Source organism: Seriola lalandi, unplaced genomic scaffold (genome assembly GCF_002814215.2).
Source record: "Seriola lalandi dorsalis isolate HSWRI2012SDOR001 ecotype SW California unplaced genomic scaffold, Sedor1 jcf7180002054563, whole genome shotgun sequence".
NCBI lineage: Eukaryota > Metazoa > Chordata > Actinopteri > Carangiformes > Carangidae > Seriola > Seriola lalandi.
In genome coordinates this window covers 1225057-1245872 of record NW_019525116.1, presented here as the reverse complement: position 1 = coordinate 1245872, position 20816 = coordinate 1225057, and the positions used below count along the sequence as shown (strand labels likewise).

At 40.8% G+C, this 20816-nt stretch overlaps 1 protein-coding gene across 1 annotated transcript; it reads right to left on the bottom strand.

The window, feature by feature from the left end:
- Positions 1–3567: 3567 nt before the first annotated feature.
- Positions 3568–20173, bottom strand: gng13b (guanine nucleotide binding protein (G protein), gamma 13b). Its single transcript, XM_023416376.2, has 3 exons — positions 19615–20173; positions 9813–9939; positions 3568–7777 (listed from the first exon to the last, which is right to left on the bottom strand). Exons 2-3 carry the CDS (start codon positions 9908–9910, stop codon positions 7672–7674), a joined length of 204 nt encoding a protein of 67 aa, XP_023272144.1. The 5' UTR covers positions 9911–9939; positions 19615–20173; the 3' UTR covers positions 3568–7671.
- Between the last annotated feature and the right edge of the window lie 643 nt (positions 20174–20816).

Sequence of the window (20816 nt, the reverse complement as noted above, 5' to 3'; positions counted from 1 at the left end):
TATCGTTTTCCATCAAAATATCCAATCTTGCCATGCAACATCCATGTGTTGTTGAGGCTCTGGTGTGACAGTCATGTGCTTTGTGTGTCCACCATCTAAACCCAACCACCTCTTGCTGACTCTGCTCCCATTAATAAATGTAGCTCTTCAGTCATTCAATAAATTAAAATGAATGTAATACAGATTACACTTTACTTAACATTTACTTAAAAAACGACACCTTGATCCAGGATTGTATAATAATTACTAGCCAGTCTCAAATCTTCCTTTTTTTTGTAAAGTATTGGAAACATTCGTGTCTCAGGAGCTTTCATCGCACTTGTGTAATAATAATCTTTTCGAACTGTTCCAGTCTGCCTTCAGGACCTGTCACTCCACTGAGACAACGCTCACTAAGTAGTAAATGATCTTCTGCTTCCTATGGATTCAGACGCCACCTCTGTGCTCCTCTTACTGGATCTCAGTGCAGCTTTCGATAGCATAAATCATTGTATTCTCCTAGAGCAACTTGTTTCTGGCCTGGCTCTCACTTGGTTAAAGTCCTACTTATCTGACAGAACACAGTGCATCTCCTGTAGTAACGATAGATCAACATACCCTTCTGTGAAATATGGAGTACCCCAGGGCTCTGTTCTTGGCCCTCTGCTTTTCTCTTTATATATGTCACCTCTTGGCCAAATTATTCGCAGTCATGGAAGCACTTTCTCCAACATGTCTATACAATGGCTGGAGATTGAGGTTTCCAAAAGTAGAGTAGAAATGAAACATGCCTTGAATTATGGAGAGAGACAATTCGGTCCATGTTATGTTGACGTTTTTGTGAACATGATAATGTGTGCACTGCATATGAGTTTGCTGGTTGTTTCTGGCATGGCTGCCCAAAGTGCTCCAGTCCTGGGCATAAAGATTCTGTTAACGACATAGCATTTGGTTTTCTTTACAGACAGTTTAAGGAAACATCGAATGCTCTTAGACAGACACACAAGATGAATGTAAGGGTAATGTGAGTGGGACCGTGCCACTTCAGGACCTTTTGAAAACGTACAATGCACCTGAAAGACTTGACCCATGAAAAGTTCTGTTTGGGGGGGGTCGCACCAATGCGTACAAGATACATCACAAAGTGACTGATGGCGAGAAAATACATTAAAACCACTTTGTATATGTACAGGCATGCAAAAGCTATCCAGTTGGACGTCCTAAAATAATCTTTCATCATTTTGAACTGATCAAAAATTACTTTGAGATGATAAAATGTACTGTGCCACCTCCCAGGGGCTTGTATTACCCTGTACTTCCATACCGCTGTAACAACAAGCTAATTTCAAAATCAGACCAGTGGGTGTAACCACCCTGATCTAGACAGGACCCTGTCTGGAGTCTGGGTCAGTTTTGATTACTGAAAACTGTGGAATAAGGCTATGTTGTGACCAAAATTGATGAGATGTGGCATTTTGCTATTGACTTGTATTGCATTATATGTACAGTGTTTCTACTGTTTTGTCCCCATCTGTTTATATCAATGAGAGTTAACTGAATAACAGAAACACCTCTCTGTATAATCAGTACCATACTGTTACAGTTGAATCAACACCTCTATAAAACGAGATGTACCTAATAACCTGCCACCTGAGTGTATGTCTGCCATATAAATGTAGAGGAGTAAAAAGCAAAACACTACCCTGAGAGTAGGCAACATCTGAAACAAAGGTGCTGTAATCCCCAGCTGTTCATATTGTTTTGTTGTACACACTAGCTTATGTTGCCATATAAATTTTCCTCACAGCACACTGCGGATTAATATTGGGAGGGAAGTGAGAGGGATGAGATGGATAAAAGGAGAAAAGCCAGGGATAGACAGAGAGGGGAAGACAAAGTGAGAGACCAAGAGGCACTGACAGAGTGAAAAAAGTGAGAGCCCTCGTATATCTCCCGTTTTCTATTATTCATGAGTTACAAGAAGCAGTGGAGGGGAAGGAGGAGAAGAGATTGTAGCTTTCCGTCTTTGCCTTGAATGTAGCCCTCATCTGCCCCCTCTGTCTCTGCCTCCTATCTTTTAATCTCTTTCACTACCTCTCCAGGTCTCTGCTTCTGTCATTCATTTATCTGCCTTTGTCTTCTCTTGCAGATTTGAACTTTAAAGTTTTGCTCTGGGAGGCTGAAAAACTTAGAGTAATCAAATTAAAACCTGACGCTCAGGGGCAAAGAACTGCAGTTGCGGAAAGAATGAATAAAAGAGAGAGGCAGGACAGGAGGCTAAAATTCTGAAGGCTAGCACCCTTGCTGCTAGCTAAAAATAGCTATTTCATGACTGCCTGCCATGATAGCTAATTAACTGTTATGCTAGACAGCCGCCTGACTTTCCATGACCATGAATGTTAATATGGTCATAAATATCCCCAACAGTGATATTTCTACAAAAATATATTTCTTTGAAGTGTAACGAAGAATTTCTGAGGATCTATTTTGCGACGATATCCTGGAAGCAGAGCTGCTCTAAGAGGCTAAACTCTTAAACTAGTTCACTGTAGATTTTGGACTTTGGCGCATCAGATGAAAGCCCTGCAAAAATGAAGGGAAAGTGAAGCGAAAAGTGGTCGAACAAGATGCTAGAAATTTGAAGGCTAGCGCTCTTGTCTCAATCTGGGAAAGACGATAAGTAATTTTTTGGGGTATTTTTTGCCTTTATTCAGATAGTGAAGTGAGAGAGAGAGACAGGAAAGTCAGGGAGAGAGAGAGCAAGGGGACGACATGCAGCAAAGGGCCACTGGTCGGTTCAAAACCATGGCTGCTGCAGGTGGGACTAAGCCCATGTGGTACGCGCTCTACCAGGTGACCCACTGAGGTGCCCCTGGAAAAGACTATTTCTAAACATTTATAGATATATGTTACATAATCCCAAAGTCTGCTAATATATGTTCATATTATAAACAGTAGAGTCCAAAAGTCTGAGACCACTTTCTCCAGAATGTGAAGATAGACATGTTTAAAATGACAAATTGATTTTAAAAAACTGTTTATAAACATGTAGAATTTTTATATGCATTCTGCTCGGACCTCTGCTTGTCGTCCATCCACCTCATGGTTCGACATGTTGTTCATTCTGCGACTTAAAGAGTTTCTATCTGAGTTACCATAGCCTTTCTGTCAGCTCCAACCAGTCTAGCCGTTCTGCTCTGACCTCTCACCTCAACATCAACATCACCACTGGATGCTTTTTATTTTTTGGCTCCGCTCTGAGTAAAAACTCGAGAGACTGTTGTGTTTGAAAATCCCAGGAGATCAGCAGTTACAGAAACACTCGAACCCATCAGCCTGTCTGGCACCAAAAATCATGTCTCAGTCAAAGTCACTGAGATCACATTTTGATGTTTGATGTGAACATTAACTGAAGCTCCTGACCTGTATCTGCAGGATTTTGTGCAGCACACTGCTGCCACATGATTGGCTGATTGGATAATTGCATGAATAAGCAGGTGTACAGGTGTTCCCAATTAAGTGTGTGATGAGTGTTGTGGGACATATAGAGAGGTGCATACAAAAACAAAACAAGGCAGACAACCAGGCTGTCTAAAAATCTTCTACTTTATTCAATAAGATAAATGTTTTTGTAAAACATTCAATAAAAAATGATTTTTAATTTATTGCTCATTGTCATCTTTACGCTAAGGACTTGATCTGATGCATAATAATTTTTCCAAAGCACTCTCACAAGGAATATGTTGCTAGATATTTAGACAAGGTTTTTATGCTGTCATTATAATAGTAATAACATACATACGTACGCACGTTCTGATTATATAAAAACAAACCAAACAAGTAAAGTTACAGTAGCAACACAGAAAAAAAAACAGACCAGGGACAAGCAGAATCAGAAATCCTCTCACGTACTTCTTAAGTTTGTTTTGGGTCGTTGGTTGTGACACAGCATTTATTGCTTTCCCAGTGGTGATGGTGTAAGAACTTAAAGAAAGCGTTAAATCTTTAAACCTAGAAATCATGTTGGAGTGTAACAAACTTAAGCCAAACACCGGAAAAGCAGAAAATGTGAACTTCTTTGCACCGTAGAACCCATTTTAGAAGTCCCTCGTCATGCATTAGTTATGAAATTACTAGGTTATATTTTAAAAACCAACTAGTACATTGAACTTTCCAACAGCTAAACTATTAAATAAAATCAAAGAAAACAAAGTTCAAAATAAGGGCGGTGCCTCTCATTGAACCACGGGACTTCTAAAATGGCTCCATTTGTAGTTCATGTTGCAAACAGCATATGTTTAGAGTTGCACTGGACATCATAAATTCACTGGCCTCACTTCAGGCTCAGTGACACAATTTTACATTAAAAGTTTTTATTTTGTTCCCTAAAAGTATTTTAAGAAATGTGAAAACATGTCAACGCCTTTCATACATGTTTTACGAGTTACATGCAAGCAGTAATTAAGATAAATAATTTATTAGCACATCGTGGATTTGATTGTTTCAAAAGAGGAAAATTGAATATTTGCAGTTACACATAAGAAGTCCTCCGAGCGCTGAGCAGCCTTTAGGGAACCGGGACATCTTGAAGAAAATGTACATGAGTCTCATTACAGTACTGAGATGATGTGAGGCTCCGCTGTCCCCCAGTCTTTTAGAGAATCCCACATCCTTGCCACTCCTCCCCTCATACACATTCTTACTAAGCAGTGTGTGTGTGTGTGTGTGTGTGTGTGTGTGTGTGTTGTGTGTGTGTTGTGTGTGTGTGTGAGAGATGCAGTTGCATGTGTGTGTGCATCATAATCCACATGGAAGCCTAATGTCCAAATTGAAGCACTTTGTTTGAAAATAAGCACACACACACAAACACACAGTAACACAGCCACAGCCACACACACACACACACACACACACACACACACACACACATAGACCAGCTCAGAGGTCAGTGGTGATGTTCGAACCTCATGCCATTATATTTACATTCTTATATTAAGGAAACTGTGTACAAGGCAGTAGTAGATGTGATCTGGCAAGGTGTAGTCGTTTTTTGTTTTTGTTTTTGTTTTTTTTTTTGGTCTTTGTTTTTTTCAAGTTGAGGAAGAGGGAGTGCAGACGTAGGAAACAAAAACTACAGGTGAGAGAGAGGTCTCATCAATAAATAAATAAATAAATAAACCAAGTCTTGATCAATAAGTTAATAAGTTAAAGGGGTCTATCTGTACATGTGTGGAAAGAGATAGTGTGTGTACGGTTGTTTGGGTGTTGAGTGTGTGTGTGTGTGTGTGTGTTTATATGTGTTTGTGTGTTGCCTTAGGGTCTGTAGCTAAGCAGGAGAGGGAGCAGAAAACTCAAACCTCCTCCAGAGACCCAGAGCTCCACTCTGCTCTGACACAAACACAAACAGAGCTGCGATGACTCTCTCTGACCTCTTGACACTGAAGCAAAAAAACAACAAAAAAAAAAACAGCACTGGTTGCAGATCTCTCTCTCCAGAATGTAAATTTGATAACCATGCATTACGAGTTGAAGGTAGCATTGAAAGCTGAAAAAACGACGCGACTAATGTTGCTGTCGCGGCGAACTCTTCTTGGGGTTCATGCATGTTGGCTGTTCCACGTAAAGGCTTCAGCTGTTTTGGTAGAGATCGTTGGCAGTGCTGTTGATATTTTGTGTATATGTCAGACGTTCTCTCAAGATGTCAGTATGACTCAAATGAAGTGCCATGGGAGAAGGAGTGGGGTGTGTCCAACAAGGTACGTAACTTTCCAAAGCCGACATTGTACACCCAGAAACTAAGCAGGGTTTTAACTTTTCTCTCAAGATCTTGTTTTCATTCTTGCACTGTTTCCATCACTTCTCATGTGTACAACCAAATTCAACACCTTGACTGCCTTAGAGGAAATATTGTCTGAAAAAGTTTGAACCATTACCCGCATTTTTGCCCCTCTCTAAGAGCAGGCGCTTCCCCCTGACTTCGAGTCATGGCTGTTTGGAGCTACAAACACGGTTGTCTTCTTTTGTGTTCATGTGACACGACGTACGAGCTAGTTTCTAGCATACTGACATCTTTAGATAATTAATATACTTGTTTCCATGTGCTAAATCCTTGGAGTTCATCTTTTTTAAAAAAATCTGATCTGTAACAGTTGCATTTGTCAAATCAAGTTTGTGCTTAACATATTACAAGTGTAGTGTAATTAGTCAATAACAAACATGTTTATAATTAGTGAATGCACCATAAGAACCTATAAAGACTTAAAATTAATAGTAGGGATCATTCAAACTGCTATAATGGTTTACAGTATAGGGATATATAATGTATTAAAACTGCCACCATGCTGACTGGAAAATGGCTTGAATGCAGACAAAGACTGTGTTTACACTCAGTCATTTCATGCATCTTGGATGGATAGAAAATCTCACAAAAGCTAAGTGTAGATGCAACCAAAGAGCATTCAAGATGGACGGAAATCGGATCGTTCAAACCACCTCAGAAGGTAAAATCAATATATACGATTCAGCTTCAGGTGCATTATTGATCGGCAGTAGAGCCCGATACATGCAGTAGAACTCTGATTCACATGTAGCCTGGGGCAAACATGACAGACTGCAATCAGATTCATGTCCTGGGTGATGAAGCTAGTTATATATGTAGCTAAGTGTAAACAAAACAGTGTTAAATTGTATCTGGATTTCATCGAGATACAAAACACTTGCAGTTATAAGAGTGTGAATGATGATTGATAATGAAGAACAAGCATATTATATTTAGTTAAGGCAAGCAAATACATATGAAGACATTATGTATCATTAAATACTAGTCTTAATGTCCTTTATGTGCAGGTCCTCCATGTCTTATAAGGCCAATTTCTAACATCATTTCTGACTTCATAAAACATTAGAACCATAGTCTGTAAACCAATATAAGCAAATCCTTGGTGTGTAAATACACTGTATGGACTAAAAATGATCCTCATTTAATTATAAATCATTATAGGGTTTCTTATGGACAGGTTAATTTAATTCTAATGAGGTTTTAACAACTTTATTGTAACTATTTTGTCAACCACAGACTTGAGCCGTCACCTTCAAGTAAAAAGGACCAGAATTTTGTTTCAGTTTTATGTGTGGTAATACGGTTGATATCTCACTGTAGAACAAACCCTCTTCCCCCAGCAGATCTACAGTCAGTTTGGTATTGAGAATCTGACTCTACATTTTTATTACAGCTCATTAATTCATCATAAATGGAAGAAATAAAAAGTGCTATGCTCAGAATGAAGAGTAAGAATAGAGAAAGCTTGTGACTGGCAGCTGCATAAATAAATCGTTATGTATTCATATAGAGACATGTAGTAGGAGTATTGATCATTGTCGTAATATCATAGTAACGATGCATTGCCGTGGCAGGAATAAACTTGCAGTGAATGTGTGGCAGTCGGGGAGAAAACCCCAGAATTTGGAGTGAAAGTGTGTGAGAGTGTGTGTTTCTGTGCCCTTGTTGGGGTGCGTGTTCGGGAGAGGTCGGGGGAAATCAGCTGTTGTACATTCACGGTGAGAGGTTGGGAGGCGCTGTCCTGCCGCGGCCTTCGCAGGCCAGGGAGGGCCAGGTTCAAGGGCTCATCTGTAGGTGTGTGTTGGTCAGCGTGGGTTGAAGTCGAAAGGTTGTGACAGGGTGGGTCGTTTCTTCTAGAGAAGGATGCATTTTCCTTTCTCCACCCAAGGGTTGTTCTTCATCAGCTCCGGGTTCAAGAAGGGATCCTCTGGGACGCCGTCCTCTATCCACTTTACCAAACTTTGAGGAGAGACGGAGAGAGACAAGAGACATTTTTTAAATTCCTGAGGGAGTTTATTACTACAATCCATCCTCTATCCATTTCCTCTTTTCCATAGAAGGCAAGAAAGAGAGAGAATCTGAGCAATCAGACGTAACTAATCGCATTACTTCTGCAGCTTTTTGGGTACTTTTACTTTTTGGACATTTTTTTTCTATTTTAATTAAGTCCTTGTGTACTTAACTGCAGTTGAAATCACATCCATTAAAAACTACAGATGTAATTGGCTCTCCATAAACTTTAATAATAGCGATCTTAATCAATGATGATTAGATGAATAATTTGTTTTTAGTTTTTGAGCTTTATTGGGAAATGTCCAATTTTTCCACTTGCATTAAAATACTGGGAAATAAAGTTTGTTCACTTCCTTGGAACCCCCCAGCCCCCCAAAACCGCCAAGGAATAATCTGGCATACAACCCCCCCACCCCCACCCCCCCGAAACCACAACATGTTCTTTTTACACTTTATTTTTATACTAATTAAACAAACAGGATATAAAATGCTAATTAGTGAGCTTTAAATGTGGTGAATTTGCAGAACCAGGTTTGCTGACCTGATGTTCTGCTAAACAGTGCTGCAGGACTGAACCCGGAAATTAGTTAGCTTTTTAGCACTTCCAGTTTCCTTGTCCCAGAGTCTAATACGTTTTCATGTTTTGTTCTACGGCATAAAATATGTCAGTCATGATTTCTTTAAGCATTTCTGTGTCTTACAAACGGCTAGTTTGCTAACAAATGGCTAAATGAGACGAATGAGACTGCAGAGGTTGTCAGGGACATTATATATCCTCATGCCAAACACAAAAATGAAGTTTAGTAGTTGTGACATTGAAGTCATGTTTCCTGTTTCCTTTATAGCCTTACATTAGCTAACCTTACATGTTAGCTAATGTTAGCTAACTTTAGATAGCTGTTATTTCGTAACTGAATACGATCGTAGATTTTATTGCTCCTATTTGCTTGTGCTAATGTTACATTAGATTTTAACATGTCACAGATTAACATTTCAATAAATGCCATGTGTTTACTTCTAGTTTTACAGCTGACTCAGTAAAGTCAGTTACACGGCAATAGTTATAAACTTTTCTTAACATCACCTAACAATAGCCACCATAACTACTGGGCAGACCAGATCAAGTGGCAGAAAAAAACTGAGATTAGCAAAAGTGTGTTTTATTGCTTAGGAATGTGTAAGAGGAAGAATGTGTAATTTCTTCTCTCAAAAGTTGCATTTTCTCACTTAAAATTCAGTTGAATATCCATCAAATCCTTCTCCTTGAGTCAGACAATGAACTCTTGTCATCAGTGCTTCTTCTGTTTTTTTAATAGTTTTCATAAGACTTTCAAGCCGGGTTTCAAAACACTGCCCCTGAATACTCTGGCACTCGACATGAAAAACGGCATCAGTCAAAAGACAGTCCGTTCGAGCAGAGCTGATGAAGCCTCAGATGAAGTGTTTTTTCAGAGTTTCCTTGATTGGCCCTTAATCTACTGGCACTGCTGTGAGAGCCTGAGGCAGACAAAGAGAGTGCTGTACAGATCCTAATGATGGCTGCAGCTTTGCTTAATGCTCAGATCTGCCCGTGGCTCTGACAGTAGCCTGCAAGGGGGTTGTAGTTAATGAAGTCATATTGCTGTTTTATCATTGTGCTGGAATGTCTAATGCTGTCATCACCAAAATCATTACATCTATTTAATCATATCACAATGAAGATATTTCCGTCTTTTGCGAGTGCCATTTATAATATTGTTGCATAAATTACTAAACCACTCAAAAAGCAACAACAAGCGAGTAAGTAGACCTTGGGTTGAGATTCTGTCAACTACTGATAATACTGTGTGTAATTTTTATTATTTGCGGTGTTCTCAATGTATTTGGAAAAAACAAGGGTATTTTATTTTTAACATCAGCACTCATTGTTCTGTGCACAACTGTTTGAGGGGCACTAACTCTGTGCATTAGTTTGTAGAGCTATTGTGGACTAACTACTCACTCAGTCACTGTTTTGGAGGACTTCTCTCGTTTGAAGGCCAGCTGGTACTTGAGGCTCTCCACCTCCTTCTTCATCTGGGGCAGGTCCATCTCATCCATGGCTGCAGCTTGATGTAGGGCTTTTCTACCTGTGCACAGCGAGAGGAGGATGGAGATATATTTATACTGTTAAATAGTAGGCAGACACACTCAATACAACCCTGCCCTGCAGCAAGAACACCACAAAGTAACATCTGATTTATAACCGCTGCTTAGAGATTCCACCTACAGGAAGGGAGAATAGAGGCTGTTAAATTCATAGAGTACAACCAAGTGCTGCCAAAACTGGCAGACCCACTTAACACCACAGGATATATTCAGTTGCCTTCTTTTGTGTCTCTTGAGCTGCATGTTTCCACTTCAGGAAAAGCTTCCATAGCTTTGTTGAATGTGCTACATGTAATTATGTCTGCAACTAAAATGACAGAAGTTCAAGGGCATCAATTTCATGCAAACCTTGGTTCATTCTTGTATATTGCCACCTTCAGTTTGGTGATTTCATACAACGATTAATGGCGTCGAGTTGGAGTTGAGTTGATTTTCAATACCTGAAAATGTTTTGCTTCTCTACCCAAAGAAAAGAAAAAGCACAGCATGTACTTGTGTTATGTCCCATTTCTTCTTATCCCCCCCAACCCCCCCCCCCCCGATTGTGTTGCGTGCGCTTCTGAAATGTACTGGTGTCCCAACACAAAACTTCACTCTGGGAGATAAGTGTTTAGCCACCCCCCTTCCCCTCCACATCCCACTGCATCGAGCACTGGATGAAGAAAAATACAGTTAAAAGGTAGAAGTGCAGCTTGAAACTGTGAGATCCTTTATTACAACCATGGGTGCTTGTACCCCTGGAGGTACTTCTGTGGTTAGATTTTGGACTAGTATTACTAGTAGTATTTTTTATACATATTGAGTCAACTACTTTTTGCAAATGAGAGTGTGTGACGTCTAGTGAGCAAGCAGTAGTCTAAATAGTTAGCAGTTAGCAATGGACAAATGCTTAAGCTAGTTAGCTAAATGTATTGGATAAATGATGAAAAAGCTGAAAGTAGTGGATAAATAGATGAATTAGCTAAAAGGAATTGGTGAACAGTATAACTCCAAGTGCTGGATAAGTGGTTAAATAGGTAAAAAAAATAGGCTTATAAGTAAACAGTTAAAAGTAGTGGATAAACTGGAGCGCATGCAACATAACCACAACATCCGTGGTTCGATTCTGGCAGGGTACCTTTGTTGTATGTCACATCCCTTCTCTCCCCCGTTTCCTGTCTGCCTCTCTACTGCTGACTTTAAAATGAAGGCAATGATAATAATAATAATGATAGGTGATATATATATAGTATATCCACACCAAGTGGTCATGTTACAGATGCAAACTTGATCAAGCAAAATGAAGAATTGCCAGCTGTATGAAACACGTTTTATAATCACAATAGCCACTTTTGTGTTATTCAATCAGTGGAGTTGAATAACATCTAGATTAATCAATTCAACTGAACACGTGTGAATGTAAGGGTACTAGAGTTCATCTGAGGCTGTCAGGGCACATCAGACAAAAAAGTTCATTTCACATTGGTTGACATGTTTCTATTCTACTGCTCTATTTTACTATAAGTCACAACTGGTGTCGCTTTTAATTTCACCCCTGTCCTTCAGCACTTTTTGGACGACTACCCCAAACCTCTGACATACAATAAGTAGTAGTAGTAGTAGTAGTAGTAGTAGTAGTACTAGAATGTCACCTAGATGCCGGGCCTGGATTTGGACACACAACCTTAATCATCTTATTTTGATTTACCAATGTTTGGAGGCTCCTGAGTGAGGACATGACAGTGCGATTTAGACATGTAGTCTGTTTGTATGCTCACCACATAACAGGCCCTTGTCATTTAATGGCCTCTGTGAGGAAAGGGATAAAGTAGACACTTGAACAAATCCCATCTAGTGCTGACAGGAAGACTGTTAAAAGGAAGGAGAGGCTACTAGCTGTGCCAAATGTATAAGATATTATTAGTATTTTGTCCTGTGTAGGAAATGCCCTCCTCTTTTTCTTCAGCACGGTTTCTGTATACGACACCTGCACTGCTCAGATTTCTGAAGATTGGATTTTCCACACAAATCTTACACAAAGTTTCTAAAACTGTATGCAGCTGCAAAATCTGAGCCACCCACCCGGCACAATATGAACAGCTCTCCCTTTACACAGCCTGCAGACATTAAAGCATCAGTAATATGCACTTTAAGAGGTTGTATCCATTTCAGAAATGCATTTAGCTAAAGACAAAATCCATCCCATGGAGACAAAACGGCGCATTTTATCACGTCATATCATATTAGCTGTAATTAAAGTTGAATATTACATACTGTATGACACAATGTGCAGGAGATTAAACTATACTTATTTAACTGATAGTGTTGTGGAAATTAAAATCATGATGTGCAGTTATGTGAGGTTTTCAGTGCAGCCTTCTAGGACACTACAGCCTTGGGTGAGAGGAAGAAAGACACAAATAACCAGGTCAAAGTCATGGCTAACTACAGCTAACTGCAGGGCTGCACTCCTGTGTGAACGTACTGTGGTATCCAGGTTAACTGAGACTTTCAGCATCTTTTTAGTATCTAAGAACACTTATTGCTGCAATCTTTCTGTCTTCTGTCCTTTCCAACCACTCAAATATCTAAGTTCAGTTTGAGACGTGGTTCGCCACGCTTAGCATCAAGAGCGAAGGCGGGAAGAAACAGCTAGCGTGGCTTTGTCTACAGTGAAATAATACAACTACTGGCAACTGTGATGCTCACGTGAATCTGATTTCCTTAACCTGACAGAAATGAAAAAGAAAAGAAATAAAATAATAAGCTTATGTGGTTTTAAGGGGCATTACTTGCTGAAACTAACTGCCTCTACTGTCATTTCTGTCCGTGTACAGATTAAATATACAATAATGAGCTTTAAGAGATGTTGATAGGTGTAACATGTCCTCACTTTAGCTACTCAATGCACAGTTGTGGTGTTAATCTCCTCCTCTTACTCTCAGAAGTACAGTGAATAAGTATTCATTTTCCCAAAACTTCAAACTGTTCCTTTTAAAGACAGGATATATTTAGGGCTTATTATAGCCCACACAAACACATTCAGTTGTGAAGTGTTAGAGTGACGTGAACCGATTTTGGGCCATCCACAGTTTACTTACTGGGCATGTCAGGAACAGAAAATAAACTTTATCACATAGTCTATATACAAATAATAAATAATTCAACTCTCTATAGCAATGTTGTCTTCATTCTCTTCCGCTGCGCCTTTTTCTTTGTGTCTTCCTCCCTCCTGCTTTCTCGCACTCCCCACCCACGCTCTCTGTCCACTATACTCTCTCAATAATACTCTTCCCCTCTTGTGTGTGTGTGTGTGTGTGTGTGTGTGTGTGTGTGTGTGTGTGAGTCATTCGAGGATTCGGGGCGAGCCGAGTGCTTGTGTAGTCTGCACTCAGAATTGATCTCACTAAGGTGCTTCAACACAGGAACAACTCTGGTATTTTTAAGGGACATTAAATAATACTTGATATTATGCAATTGTTCTTTATGACAGTTTAGTGAGTGAGGGTGCATTTTGAGGCGGCAAACAGCACCTCTGAATACAACCACTACTTCACCGCACGGTCAGCATGCTAATGAATATCAACCATTTTTATGTTTAAATGGTTCTCAAAATCTCTACTTCTGCTTTTGCCAAAATGTACTGTAGGTGGTGGTTGGAAAAAACTGGAAAAATGTCAAGTAAAAATACAACTTTAGCTTTTTCACTTCTGATTTCAGCTACTTAACTGTATTTTTATTTGAACGTCTCAGTCACATGCGAGTACTATCACTGCTTTGTGACCAGTGATTGAAAAGGAGAAAGGTTGTGGCTCAAAAACGGAAAGACTGGCACTGAGAAAGATGTGTGTCCTTTATTGAGTCTGAGGAAAACACCCAGGTGCAATATTACACAACGACATATGTGTGTGTATGTGTGTCCTACCAATATTAGACAGAGATAGAGAGAGAGAGAGAGAGAGAGGGGCAGAGCGACGGGCAGGTCCTGAATGAGATCAGGTTTCAGCAGCATCCTCCAGAGACGACAGGAGGATTGGATGCTTTCCTCTCTCTAACTCTATCACTCACCATCTCCTTCACCCCAGTTTTCACTCCGTACTTCTCCTCCATTTTTACTCCTATTTTTCTACTCTATCCATCCGTCTCCCAGCACCTACCTCCCTTCCTCCCTGTCTCTTTGTCTCACTTCTTCTCTGCAAGTGTCTCTGTTTGTCGGCCATTTTTTTCCTACTAATTCATTGTCTCATCTTTCTGAAAGAGGTCTGGTCCAAGTTTTGGGGAAGACTGGCTTTAGGTGGTGGGTGATGGGACACTGTACAGCTAAAGATCACTGCATGGATGCCAGGAAATGCTCTAAAAAACCAACAGTTATATTGATTTAAAACTATGTAACAGCAGCTTTAGCCTTAGTCTTTTAGTTGTCTCCAAGTGCACCTGGAGACAATGAGCTAACATTAGCTTAATTTTTTTTCTATTAAATCTGCCACCGGTATCACTGTAAACTGCATATACAAGTGCCTAAACCGTAAGAAAAGGTTTGAGCGGTTGTTGCATTGTGAAAGTGGTGCAGGAAAGCAAATGAAATACGTTGTGAAATGCTTTGGTTATATGTTCAGTACCAACATTTTGCAACTTCCAGGAATCGTTAGTTAACAGGTTTCCTTCTTTACTTTGGTAAAGAAAATATTTTCAGTGAGTTTAAGCGAATGGGAAAGTGGTCTCAGACTTTTGGCACCACTGCATATAAATATTGTACATATACAGTATATGATCTTGGCAGCATTACATTCCCTTCAAAACGTCTTTTGTTGTTGGAAACAAGTATATAAACTTCATTTGTAGGATTGCGCGCTATACACACCCAGAAAAGTGACCATCAGATCAGAAACCTGAAGAACTTCTTCACTTATGCGCCTAGTGAGATACTTTCTAGGGAAGGGGCTTATCTTTTACCACACTATCCAGTTCTCATTATACTGAACAAGTACAAGGAAACAGGTGATTTTGGTGTCAGTGTAAGTAAATAGTCTCCTACATAATTACTGTAAATCCAGATGCAAGCAAAATTTCATAAAAACCCTCAACAAGGAAACCAAAAAAACCTCACAAACAGATAATAGTATTTCTGTAATTGTACAACTGTAACTACAATATTTGGCCTTATAGGGATATATAGATAATGTACTAATACATTTATTAAAAGCAATGTTTTTAAACCATATTGTCCCTCCATTTTCTCCTCTCATCTGTCCACCTGCCCATCCATTATATTCTCCCCATTCTCTTCTCTCCCCATCATTTACCTCTTTCCATTTTACTGTGTTCTTCTTCTCAAATTACCCTGCCTGTTATTTGCTCAATACCCGCCCATGTCTCTGTGTGTTTATCTTCTGCATCTCTGCTACCAGCTAATTAAAACCTGTGCAAACTTTAAACCTCAGACACCGCTTCATGTAAACATTACACTCGTAAAGATTGAAGTGGCTTACTGTTGTCTTAATACCATGAGGTTTATATCACAAAGAAGAGTTGAGGCAGGAAGCCCCTCACCCCCCACCCCCTTCTCACTTTCCTCCTCTCATTGCTCTGATATCTGTTTTCTGTCCGTCTCCCGCTGTCTTCCACAGATGACTCCTCACTAAGTGCTCCCTGTCCATTTTGACAAATTCCACACAGTTAATCCATTTCTCCACACATTAGCAATCTCTCTCTCTCTCTCTCTTTGTTGCCCAGCCAGGAGCTTGTCAGCCGGCAAAAATGACACATTATACCTCAACTAGCACTCATATTTAAAGGTGATAGTGAAATATATTAAAACACCAATATCTCTGACACATTTATTGTATAGTGATTACTTGATACAATGACTATAAACAAATTTCAAAAACCCCTATCTGCTTGCTGTCACAGGGAAGACCTTGACTTCCTCAAAGTGTCTGGCACTCTACCATCTGCCGTTCAAAGAAACTAAAAGCTTTGCTTCGTGTTCACACAGGATATGGTAAGGACGTGTACCGGCAGTCGTCTGCTAGCTTTTGACTTCCACATTAATGCATTCTCAGGAGGTGCAGATTTAAAACACATACACGAATGAATTCATACTCAACAATCAACCTGAGTGCAATGCTGTTGTTATAGTTGGTTAATTCACATAGTTTAAAGTGTTTTGTGTTTGTTTGTTTGGTTTTTTTTTGCTGATGATTCATGGAACATACAGGGCAGTTTGCAGGATCTTGTTCACATGATCAAGCTACCTGGACTTTAAATCAATGTATAGAGACACACTGCTTGGGGATTTACTGCAGCACTCTGTTGTGGACTGGTGTTGCAGCAGCATGAGTATTGAATATGGACTCCGTGCTATACGGGCCAACACTGCCACTTCGAGTCTATACATGTTGGCAACAGGTGGATTGGTTATGCAGGAATTGTATCAGACCATCAGGCTGGTTATGGACATCTTTGTTTAGTCTAACGCCACCACTAAGTGGTCCGGGATAAGTGGCATAAATCTGATTTATGCTAGTACAATAAAGTCCCTGATACACTCCCCAAGAAATGGAGACAGCGGGACGGACAACGGACACAGTTCCGTTCATACAACGCCGAGTGTCTGCATATGAGCACACATCAGTGCCTTGAGCTAAATGCTAACGTCAGTATCCTAACATGTTGATATTTCCCCATGTTCACCATCTTAGTTTATCGGTTAGCGTGCTACCATTTGTACAGCTCAGGCTGACGGGAATGTCAAAAATAAAGTATTGGAGAAATGAAATGTCGGACCTGATGGTGGCGCTCGATGAAAGGTTAAGGGATCTGCAAAGTTATTACAGTTCATCCTGTGGGCAACATTAGTGTCTGTGTCGAATTTCACATTTTTATTAAAAACCACAAATGTTAGCTCATGGTGACACTAGGGGGAAAAGTCAGGGGATCACCACGGTAATTAGGATTTGTCGTCTGGGAACCATGAATGTCTGCACTAGATTTCATGGATATCCATTCAATAACTGTTGAGATATTTCAGTCTGGACCAAAGTGGCGGACCAACCACTTATTTTTCCTCTGCTGCACTGGATCATAGTGTACTGTGCGAAGTGTTTTAGCTGAATCACTGCAGAAATAAACTTCTACTCATCTCATACATAATCTGTACACCGTCTGAACCAGGCTTTGTCTGTGTTTGCACTGAAACAACAGTGCCGAGTGCTGTCTGGCAGATTCGCCATGAAGTCTGACCTGGAGCTAAAAACTAATGATTGAACACAGTTAGTACAGAGGCCGATCTTGATGGCAGCGGTGTCATTTTTTACAGTATTCATACTAGAATTAATATTAATAATTCACTGATGTAAACTTGGTACATTATTACATCCAAACCAGAGCGGTGACAGGTAATGTAAAGATAAACGTAATAAAACCTAGGCCCAACTTCAGCTTCAGTGTATTAAATATTTGTTGAAAGTCCAGGTTAGCAGTGTGTGTTGTTTGGTTGAGGTTCGGGTGTGTATGCAGCGGTTACTGTGATGGATATGAAGCTGTAAAGTTTAAACTGGGACACGTTTCCATGAAGGGAGGTCACGTCTGCCTCAGGATTATGCTCAAGTATCATAAAAGATGTCAAAGTTAATTACATTTTCTTTATTAACATTATTTTTGGAAAACTTCTAATCAAACGTTTTCTTTCTCTCTCCTGCAGTAGTAGCTTCGCATGTTTTGTTTCAAGTAATTAACAACTCACTGGGCAACAATGGAAATTCGTTGTTGGGTCAAAGTGTATTTACGTGTGTGTGTGTGTGTGTGTGTGTGTGTGCGCGCATGTGTGGTTTGTGCTTTATAAGATATGTTTGGGTGGGTGTGGGGAGGGGAAAGTGGGGTGGTTGTTTTAGGGGAGGGTATGTAGGTCGCATGGTGATTTGGGTCAAAAGCATCCAGAGATTAACCTCTACCCCCGTCTCCTCCGCTGTCTTCCCAGCATCCAACAGTGATGTACTGCAATGTGGAGCAGGTGGCAGTGCGCGAGCTGCTACCAGCGTTTAATGTGTTAAATCGCTCTATCTGACTAGTTGAAGGTTTAACTGTTAAACCAAAAGGTGAAAGGGACATGAGGATGCGATGGTGGGTGAACGAGGTGCAGACAAAACGGAATACGATTAGATGGTGAAGGATGAATAAGAGGTGGAGCGACAGATGAGGAGAAACAGAGTGAGCAACTCTTCTTGCCTCTATAGCTACTGCATTGTAAATAGAGACTAAAAATAGAAAGGAACAGGCAGAGCGCCTCTGACCAGCTGAGAGTGGAGACTAAGACAGAAAGAAGAAGCGCCATGCCGTTAAACTGAGGAGAAGATGCTGCTGAGGATAATAAATGCCAGACACTGACAGATGATGTTTGAGCTTTTACAACCAGGCGATCCGCTCGGCACCTCAATGAGCTCTGAAACCACTGGGACCAGTCCAGCTGATATCACACCAGCACGGCCCTGGCTACACGGGGGAAGTGTTCCAGTCGATCACATCCGATCAATACAGGCCTGAACTGGACTGGATGGAATAAATGTTTGCATGTGTAAGGACACACTAAGGTCAGCTGTTACATATCTGCCTCCACTGTACTGTCATTGTAAAGAGCCTCATCAGAGATCTGAGTGATGGTCCCTCACCATGTCTGTGTGTGTATGGGGGGCCGAGAAGGTGATAGTTAGTTGGCTTATAAGTATTATGGATGGATTACTGAACATACCCAGGGATCCCTGGAGTAAAAAGTCAATCAAATGAGTACAAAGAAGCAAAAAAGGGGCTACAAAGAGACACAAAATGACTACGAGGAGACGTAAATCAAACACAAAGAGACACAAAATGACTACAAGGAGACGTAAATCAAACACATAGAGACACAAAATGACTACAAATTACTATAAAGAGGCATATAACAAACACAGTGATGCTAAATAACCATAAAGAGAAACCAAATGACTACAAAGAGGTGCAGAACAACCCCAATGAGACACAACACAGCCACAAAGAGGCACTACAGTGGTCATATATTTCAAATTGTTTATTTGGCATTCATTTATTACACTGAATAAACCATGTATCCATTATTAATGTGCAATGTTTATTATACCCAAGAAACAGGGCTTTAGTTTTTGTTCCTTTTTACAAATGTACCCCCTTTTCTTTAAAAAGAAAGAAAAAAAAAAGTGCCCCACTCCAGGAGCAGAACGAGGCCAGAGAAAGACATGAGAAAGGAGGAGGAGGAAGTGCAGAGGAGAAATGTAAGTTTTATGTAATATTCGTGGGTATTGAGGTGTGTGTGCTGGGGAGCTGGAGGCGGACAAAGTATGAAATCCTCCACCCAGATAGTTGCACTTTGTGAAGTAGCTGCACTTAAAATAAACTACTGATGACACACGAGCACATATAGTCTACATGATTCTTCTTTCTTTTTCTTTTTTTTTTTTTTTACCTCTAATAAATAGCATCTAGAATTTCATTTATGGGGGAGATAATTTGACCCCCATTTCGTAAATATAGATCATGCAAACTCGTTTTTTGCTGCAGAAAGGCCTGCAGCTAATATGCTAATAGAGACCCCACTGTGCTGGCACAACAGGAGCCGTGAATGACTGTAATTGTATAGTGTGGCTAACGGAGACAGTCGCATCTCTTACCTCACTGATGCGCCGGCGGAGGCTGTTGCTCTTTCCAAGTCTGACCGGTGCAGTTTAACCGGAGGGCGGGCAGGGAAGACAGCTGGACCGGCACACGGATAGGAGGATTTTTAATTTCCCTGATATACAACAAATGAGAGCTGACTTAATGTCCGTAGACTTTGTTGGTCTCGGGGAGGCGGCGCGCACTCTCGGTATCCACTGGAAAAGATCAAGGATAAAATCCGCAGTCTCCGGAGTAAAACAGACGATGACGACCGGTCTGAGTCTGTCTGGAGAGCTGGAGGAGACTCTTCTTACCCGCTGCTGAGCCCGATAGTCCGGGGGGTTGTAGCTGCTGAAGCTGCTCCGATAAGGAGGAGGAGGGCGAGGAGAGGGGGGGCAAATATCACGAAGCGGACAAGTTAACGAGCTGGTCCGGTGCGCGCTCCGCCGTTCACTGCCCCGCGTCTCTGCTGGGATCCTCCTATATGAGCGTCCGTGCGTGTGCGCGTACACGTGCGTGTGTGTGTGTGTGTGTGTGTGTGTGTGTGTGTGAGCGAGAGAGAGAGAGAGAGATTTCTTTGAGGATGCGTATAGAGAGTTGACCAGGCGAGGCGGGGGGACGGGAGAGGGGGGGTGGTTGAGCAGGTACCACTGTTCCACAGTCAGGGAAGCAAAGACTTGAATCTGTCCTCACTTTCACTCTCTCTCTCTCTCTCTCTCTCTCTCTCTCTCTCTCTCTCTCTCTCTCTGTGGACCCTTTTTCGCCCCCATTGCCAGACTCTGGGATTTCTGCCCTAATATGGCCACTTATAGCTCCATCTGCAAAAGACAGATTTGGTTTCCCACTGAGAGGGAAAAAAAAAACATATTTGGGTTTGTTTTATTTCACATATGAGAGATACTGCATTGGAGCTGAGACACCACAGAAGAAGAGCTGGAGCTTGCTTGACAATGCATGTTGTGTGTACAGTTTAACTGCTGATGCAATGATTGTATTTTGATTTGCTAATAACAAGTTTATGTGTCCGTATAACCCCTGGATTACATTAAGTCTTTAGTACATTTTGAGTTGTGATAACTTGTTGAGAAATTAAGTTGCATTTCACGCAACCTGTTTGAGACATCTCCGACACTCAGCTGATCTATTTTCGTCCCCAAACACTCCCCAGGGTGCACTGCTGCTTTCAGAACCAGACATTTTCAGATGGCTCGATTCC